General features: G+C 50.0%; 1 protein-coding gene across 1 annotated transcript; it reads right to left on the bottom strand.

Moving 5' to 3' along the window:
• Nucleotides 1–404: 404 nt before the first annotated feature.
• LOC107306148 (rho GTPase-activating protein 32-like) lies at nt 405–4,014 on the bottom strand. Its single transcript, XM_085536802.1, has 5 exons — nt 3,915–4,014; nt 3,396–3,547; nt 2,700–2,895; nt 1,886–2,031; nt 405–1,642 (listed from the first exon to the last, which is right to left on the bottom strand). Exons 1-5 carry the CDS (start codon nt 4,004–4,006, stop codon nt 1,158–1,160), a joined length of 1,071 nt encoding a protein of 356 aa, XP_085392928.1. The 5' UTR covers nt 4,007–4,014; the 3' UTR covers nt 405–1,157.
• Nucleotides 4,015–8,541: the final 4,527 nt, after the last annotated feature.

Genomic DNA, 8,541 nt, shown 5'->3' with positions numbered 1-8,541 from the left:
GCATTTGACAGTCCTTTCCAGATGTCCCTGTTTGACTCCAGCTGGTGAAGTTGTTTCTCAAGTCTTGCTTCCTCTCATTCATGATCTTTCACACTGAACTATAAAATCAGCTCCCAACTCCCGGTCTTTAGGATAAGTGGCACCTTTCTGAATTTCTGATGGGTTTCAACTTGAGCTAGATGCCATGAAGATGAACAGCAGGAAGTCAGTGAGAGAATTGTTTAAGGATATTGAAAATGAGAGATGGTTGAGTGTCAGGGAGTAATTTGTTTCCTCAAGGCATAATAAACCCGCAGGATAAACTTTCATCTCCACTGATCACAATAAGGTGGTGGTGATAGTTAAGAATAGAAAAGCAGGTTTCAATGTAACAGAACATTGCTGGAAAAGCTAAATATAAGCTAAATATAAGCTAATTCTTGGCATTACAATTCAGGGCAGATAGCAGACCAAATCTTCACTGAGTTGAGAAGGTAGCAGGACCTTTGGCAGGTAAAAGTGGAGTTAGGACACTGTATTCATGTGAATGAATCATCGCATCTTTCTGTTTTGCAAAAGGTGATGCTGATGTCTTAAAAGATGCCTACATATGCCACAAAGACTTCTGTCCACATTTCTAGTGCTTCTACCAGGAAGTTTCAGAGAAAATATCAACTCGTTGTTCCTGTAAAATTTCCTCTGAATCTTGATAGTTTTGATGAACTTTGCTGAATTTAAAACAGGATTTCCATGGAACCTTTGCCAGTTTTTCAACAGTGCACTATGAAGATCACAGCTCTGAGACAAATCAGTTACATGGATTAACTGAAAACCAAGGATTCTTTTACTTCAGGGTCACCGGCTCAGGAAGATGACCTCTGTGATGACAGCTCTTGAAATGAAGAAAAGGATCTGGGGCCATGAGCTGGCAGTCAGGGTGGTGTTTTTAGTGATTGGGTATATCCATAAACAGTTATTTTCTGCTCTTATCCAAGTTTACTCAAGATGGAATTTCCCAAAATTTGATGAGGTGCCCTTTATCTGTCAACATCTGCTTATTCTATCTTCTTGCCTTTTTTAAAATGCCACATTTTAAAATGAACACAGGAAATTTTCTATTCTAAGAATTTCTTCTTCCAACACCCCATCCCGTTGATTGAGCATGAGCGTGCCTTTAGTCACTCAGAGAAAGAAGAATGTGAGAGGTCCATGGGAATGATGGGACTCATCCTCTGTTGTTGAGGAGAGAGTGGCTCGGAGCTCGTGCTGCTGCCGGGAGCCTGGGACTGGAGGCCTGACTCCAAGTCCCCCTCCAAGAGGCTCGGCTTCTCCTCAGTGACAGTGACTTCATCCTGATTGGAGGTGCCGCTGTCAAGGCACTCAGGTTGTGTTTGGGCTGGGCTGCACTGCAAAGGCACCAGGCCACAGTCCAAGCTGGTGACTGTGGTTTCTGGAAGGCTCAGGTCAGCCCCTTCAACAGAGCTGGGAGAAATGAGTGCCTGAACAACGATGACCTCCTTCTCTCCATTGCTGCTGTCACATGGAAGGCTGTCATTTGAATTGCAGTGACTTGTGCTTCCCATGAGCTCTCTGTTTATGGAAGCATTCTCTGAGCCATCAGCACTTGACCTGGCTATTCTGGATTCACAAGGACTCGATTCACCTAGGAAGGAGTGGATACACAGGGGTCAGCGTCCAACTTTCTCTGCCCATGGGGGCAAAGGCTTGGTGCTACCTGTCAAGTATGCTTCAAACAGCTTGAGAGGTTCCTTTGGGAATACAGGGGTCAGCTGAAGATGTCAGTCACGGGCCTGAATGCCAGAATGAGGCACAAGCCCACTGAAAGCATGAATTCTACCTGTGTTGCTGACAAGCAGTGTTTTGAAAGCTGGATTTGCACCCTTACCTGCCAGGACCACGAGTTCTGTTTCAGAAGGCTCCCTGGCACTGCACTGCAGTTGGCATTTGGCCACAGGGGATGGTCTGCGCAGGCAGAGGCAGGAACACCAACTGCCAGCTGGTGATTCCTTCCTCTTTCTGGGAGAACTTGGTCTGGAGAGAAAAAAGAGCATGCTGTCAGTCGTGGTGCAGGGTGACGGAAGAGTTGCACCAAGCCCTTGCCAATAGTTGCCCGTTCCTGGCACTGCCTGGTTTCTGCTGAAACACGGCTTAGAAAAGCGCTCTGTTTCAAACAGAAGAGGATGCTTCCATTCCTGCACCTCAGCTCTGAAGTCCTGCTGGCTAGCTTCCTCAAAACAATGTCAAGCAAGATGCAGAGCATGTGAGCAAAGGCACTGCAGCCAGACAGCACTGGAGCTGGCAGGCGTAACTGCTTTCTGAGGAACTGTGCAGCTATAAGGGAGGCTCGAAAGCATCTCTGACTCTTACGCTAACACCTCCTCAGCCGCAGCTCACTGCCATCTTTAATTTCTAGTGCCAGCAATTCCGACCAACAGCTCTGCTTAGAGGAGAACTGGAACTGGTTTCAGACATGTGGCCCTGAAATCTGGAAAACCCCAACGTTTCAGCGTCAGCGTGGCTTTTTGCATCTCATGACAGCCTGCCCAGCCAGGAAGGAAGGGCACACTTGTGTGGACCCACCGAGCCCATCGGGCAACTGTGTGTTAGTTGAAATCTTGGAGATATAATGGACAAAAAGTAAACCAATAAAGCCCATCTGACCAGTTATGATAGGGGCTGGAAAGGGAAGTCCTCTTTACCTTTCAGATGGAAAATCAATGATTGTGTGGAATCTCCCTGGTAAAACTGCAGGGCCTTCCTCCACTTCGATCTCACTGCTTTGTGTCAAAGCAGGAGAGCTGCTCTGGCCTCTTCGCAGAGCCTGTGCCTCCTGCAGGGTAAGCAGCTTCCTGGCAGGAGGAGACTCCCACACAGACCCAGGGAGAGAACTGTGCCCTGCAAGGGAAAACCACAGGTAAGAGGGAGGATCAGAAAGCAGCAGCACAGCCATCCCAGTTCTGCATTTTTCTCAGACTTGCTTATCCGAGCCACTGGAAGAAGAGGAGCTCACAGTAACTGGGTGCTCAGAGGTATGCTTGTGGCAAAGGACACAGCTATAATTACAAGCTGCTCACTGTATAAAAAATAAATAAATAAATAAATAAATAAATAAATAAATAAATAAATAAATGACCAACCCTAGAAAATGGGTCTGGGAACTCAGAAAGATTTGCTGCCACACTTCAATCATGCCTCATCCCCATAGAAAGCATCATAAAGGCAGGGATGGTTTTCTGCATGTAAAGTCTGGCCTCAGACATTCTCAGGATCCAGCAACAGGGTGCCATATTCTCATCTAAGCCCAGAAGCCTTCTGTCCCATTGAGAGTCAAAGCGTATTTGAAAGATCTTGGAGAAAGCCTGGATTGGATCAAGATCAAGCTACTGGAGGAAGACGCTCACCTGCTCCCTCTCCCATGGCTGATGAGGTTTTGGAGCTGAAGAGGCTGTCTGCGTGGCTAATGAGGAATTCCACCACCGCTGTCTGCGTCTGCACTTCCAAGCAGGCAGCTCCTCCGCTGGTGCAGGCAGACTGGCTCTGCTGGGATCTGAAGAAAAGGCAGATTTTACAAGTCATTCCTCCAAGACTCTTTCCCCAGGTCTGAATTTTTGCAGCCCAAAGCAGTCAAACTGGGCTCTGGAGACTTCCGCAGTAGGCAATCAGCAATGCCACTGACAAAATTCTCCTGGATGATCAAGGACACAGCAGTCCCAGCTAAACAAGAGAGCAGAAACTGTCATCTAGAAATTGTGCCCCTGGGGTTGCAGGAGAGCAGTCCAGGCTCCTCCTCTGCTGCCAGCCACTTCTGACAGCTTTTACAGGAGAAGAGCACATCAGATGAAGAAGAAGGGAGGATTGCTTTCTTTCTGGAGAGCAGAACTAAGCGTTGTGCTTAAACAGAAAAAGAAGTTTACCTTAAGAGGTTTGGAGCCCACACTATTGCCAAATTCTGAGCGTCCATGTTGGTGACCGAGCAGTTCCCAGCGAGAGACGCCAAATGACGCATCAGGTACTCCAGCGTCCTGGAAAACAAGAGGGGCAGATGTTCAGCACCAAAAAGCAAGCCGTGCTGCAGTGCACAAAACAAACCTCACTTCATGCTAGATGATGTCATTGCTACCGTCCCTGAATATGAAGTAGATAAAACGTTCCCAGTGCTGCAGCACCAAGCCCTGCAAAGCACAGCCGCAGCCATTGGCTGCACCAACCGTGCCCCAGTGCCAAGGAACTGACCCAATCAATTGACCTGATGCAGCCTTCAGCCGCTTCAGCGTGTAGATGCATGATGTTGCAGGTGTGAGGCAACACCTGGAATCGCATCATCATCCTCTGAAAGGCAGCAGGGCTGAGCTCCGCAGACTGAGCACAGCACTGACCTGTAGTGAGGAGCGGGCATCTGCTGGATGGCGTCCTTCATTCTCAGCAACTGCTCCTCCTCTGTAGCAGCACCGGCAGCGTCCTGGAAAAAGGCAGGAAGGGAGTCAGACACCAGTCAGCCTAGATAGCTGCCACAGGTCTGGGAACCGTGGGGACATTGCGCTGGTGGTCAGCACTGATGCAGACTTGGTGCCTTCCAAGAGGCATCAGGGGAACACCGCAGCACGCAGCCTGTGTCATCAAGGCCAAGCAGTGCAAGCTCTGGGGGGCTTTACTGCCTGATTGCGCAGTGCAGCTCCTCGCAGCAGGCATTCGTCTCCAAGTCCACTTTGCTATTAACCCCATTCTACCAATAGTTGGGAACAGCAAAGGAAGGGGAATTCTCGCAAGCATGGTGAATAACTTAAATAAGCACCTTATGGCACCACCAGAAGTGGCATCACTGAGAGGTAGGATGTGGCAAAGACATGCCTCATGGGGCTAACAGAAATAAGACCTCAGAGCTGGGGCACTGCTGCAACCTTCAGCCAGGACGCCCAGGGAAGAGGTACATATCTTTTCCAAGACATTGCCCTGTGCTTACCGAGAACTTGGCATACAGCTGGTCAGTCAGGAGAGGGTTCGGGAGCTCCCTGAAGTACATCTTACTTAGGGAGCTCACGCTGTGAAGGTCACGGATGCTAAGCTCGGGAAGCTGCTCTGAATCAAATTCATGGCTGCAGAGAATGACACAGAATTGGGCAGAGGGCTTTGAGAAAGACGAAAACAAGTCCAAAGCCACACAAAATACAGTCAAGAAAAGGAAGGGGTTGCTCTGAACGCACACAGCATGGCACGTGCCCCTATTGACAGCTGTGTCAGTCGCAGCACTCTTACCGTAGTTGCTGGATCTTGGACGTGACGCCGGACAAGCGGTATATCCCCCGCACCACGCCATGCTGCTCGATGAATTCAGAGCAGCTCTGGAGGACCTGGGGGACTACAGAACAAGAGCCAGCGGTTAGCTGAGCTTCTTACTCAAGTCCTGGTTCAGGCCGTGCTCTTCTCACATCCCATCCACTAAGCCCAACCGGTCTACCGCTTGCTTCCTCCTTGGAGGAGAAAGCTGGCAGAGACAGCTGTGAGGAAACTGCACAGAGATGTGTTCTTGGCTTTCCAGAAATGCCACGACCTATCAACAGCCTGGAGAAAGTAATTCTGGCAAAGCCACAGACACTGCAAGTCCCATCACAGCTCCCTCAGGAATGGAGGAATCCAATCTCATGACCAGAAGAGCTAGGAAAAGGATTCAGGATGCTCTCTGTGGCCAGAAGGCTTCCTACGTTTTCAGGCTGAAACAATTGCTGGATATGATCTCCCTTTCATCTTTAGATGCCCAATGGAGGAAGATCTCAGGAATAGGCTGTTCCTTACCATCACGGCCAGAGCGGAGAAGGTGATCCCCCAGGTCACACCCAAACACCCCTTCCTTCTCTGGCTCCGGCTGCTTCGCTCTCTGGGGCCGGGCCTTCACCAAGGAGCGAATGAAGGGGAGGAGCTTACCCCGTTTCTTTGGCACTGCGCAACAAAACAAAGAAACCAGTTCATTTCAGGATTGGATCGGTTGGATGAGACCGAGCTTAATGCATTCGACAGAGCATGGAACAATGGGAAGAACATTCCCAACAAGGACACGCAAGAACGGATTTTCCCCATCCCTGCAACTGCCCTAGGCCAGGTCAGAAGGGGTCCTGGACAGCCTGCTCTCGTCTCCTACTAAATGCGCAGGCTGGTGACCCAGACTGAGGCAGAGGCCTTGGAGCCTGAGGATCCTTTAGGCCCCTTCCAATCCCAAGCCATTTGAGGAGGATTCAGTGACTTCCCCAAGCCCAGTAATAAACACAGTGGGATTGGGCCTGATCTCTGCGTGTTCTGATGGAGCTTAATGCAGTCCTCTTGCTAATCTTGCTCAACTCATGCATTAACAAAACCCCTGAAAGCCACGCTCTGGCCCCATTTTACTAACCCGCATTATCAAATGCAACATGCGTACCTGGCTTTCGCAAGGAATCGACCAGGGACTCAGGAACTTTTCCGCTAATGAGTTCCACGCACTCACTAGGGAAAGATCCAGCCTGTAACAAGAACAAAAAGACAGGTGGGCGTTAGCCCAAGCCCAGAGCCAAAGGGAAGGTCTTCTGACACCAACACAGGGCAACCGTTTGCGTCCAGAAGCCCTCCTGTGCAGGCAGAGCAGCTCCAATCTTAGATTCCTGACTCTACTGAAGTTGCGCTCTCTAGTTGGAAGCATGTGCATACCTGAAAGCCACGCTTGCCTCTCCACCAGGGGCTCAGCTCCTTTGGTGGCATATCAGTAATGCACACCACGTCTCCCACCTGCAAGAGATTGAAACGTCAACCTCAGATTCAGCACAGCTGTGAGGAAAACACAGCTCAAATAACTGCCTTCTTCTGCGCTGCAGAATATCCTAAAGCATGACAGCAATTGCACCAATGCAGCCCCCAAGGCATTTTCCCTTCGTAAACTGAACTTGGAGGTACAAGAGTTACACAACATACACAATACAGCCATGCAGTAGGAAACGGGTCTGAAAAGCAGCAGGCTCTCTGCCAAAGGCTATGGAAGAGCTCTAGTTTAACCATGGGCATCCGTTAGCAGGGCTTTCTGAACACATCTGCACGCTTCACACCCAGTCTGCTCTTGCTCAGAGACCAGTCTCCCATACTGGGCAGGATCTGCTTGATCAGAAGGTTCAAATGCCCAATCAAACCATATTGGAGAGATGGCTGAACTCCTCCCAACGCAGCACAAGTCTAAGCTGGAACCAAACCCTCGAAGCTTCACCTCACGAGACATTCTGAAGGTGTCTGAGACTATTCCTGAGGCATTCACACCCTGTACTCTCCCGTGCATGACAACAAGGAACGCCTGTATCTACTTACCTCCAGGGAGACTTCATCCGGTGCCTGGGTGACGTAGCTCTTAATAACATGGGCCGCTGCAATCGCTGGAACGTTGAGAGATGACTCTGCATGCACCAGCTGTGGCTTCCACATGTTGTCAGCCTGCAAAACAGAGCACAGGCCGTGGTCAAGAGCTGAGGACAAACAAGGAGGGTTTCAAGGTGAGGAGCACATCTGCAGAGAAAGCTGCAGGAAATGCTCTCCGTCCTTATCAGGAGCACTTCAGAAGGAGCTGCACGTCTCATGACAGTCGTTTCTTATCCTGGTGTGCAGCAGGATCGCCAGGCCATGCAAAGATGCATCTCTATTTATACAGACTAATCAGCAATGGCACTGGCGCAGTCAGGTGGCCTGGCCCACTTTGGCCCACTCTTTCCTGCAGGAGAGTACATCTGCGGCTCCTTCTGCTGGCTCAACACAGGGAACAAAGACAAGCCAGAGCTTCATACTATACCTCCGTCCCCGCCATGTCAGGCCCACGGCTGATCTTGCTGCACGCGACGCCCATCACAGCAGGTGTGACCAGCTGGAACAGAACAAAATCACACTTCTGTTTTCTCTATTCACACAGCACAGTATGGAGAGACTTCTTCAGAACTACCCTTGCATACCCTGCGACATAAGCAGGTGTTTGAGAAACTAACCCTTGCTTCAGTCTATTCCAACGTGACAGCCTATTAGGCAGCGTTGTACCAAGTTGCTATCCCTCAGCCAGCAGATGGGGACTCTGGCACAGAGCAGCAGATGCATTTGCCCAGAGCGCTCTGACAGTGTGATAGCAGGGCATTAGACAGCACCCTTCTGAGGGCTAAGCTGGAGGGCAGTGAAGAAACCCACAGCATGCAAAGTGATGTGGGGGGACAAAACATGGCACGTACCTGGCAACGAGATCACCTCAAGCTATCTGCCGCAGTTCCTTGTCACTTTGCTCAGATGTTCTGAGAGCAAAAGCTGCACCGAGGCAGTGGGCGGAGGGTGGGCAGAGGAGAGAGAAAGAACAAGTCAGTGAGCAGGGCTAAGACAGCCATGGAATAACGCACACAGCACAACTGTCCCATCCACTTGCTGCAAGACATGCTGAGTCTCAGGCTATGTGATGACTGTCCGCCCAGCAATTTTATGATGCTTCCACAATTGAGCAAAGAAGACAACAGAAGAAGCATGGGACGGGTGCCATCTTTACGGACACCCCCTTTGGAA

Source organism: Coturnix japonica, chromosome 1 (assembly GCF_054131305.1).
Source record: "Coturnix japonica strain WE chromosome 1, WE-NBRP24, whole genome shotgun sequence".
Classification (NCBI taxonomy): domain Eukaryota; kingdom Metazoa; phylum Chordata; class Aves; order Galliformes; family Phasianidae; genus Coturnix; species Coturnix japonica.
The sequence above is the reverse complement of the archived record's forward strand: the minus strand, read 5'-3'. Positions and strand labels throughout refer to the sequence as shown.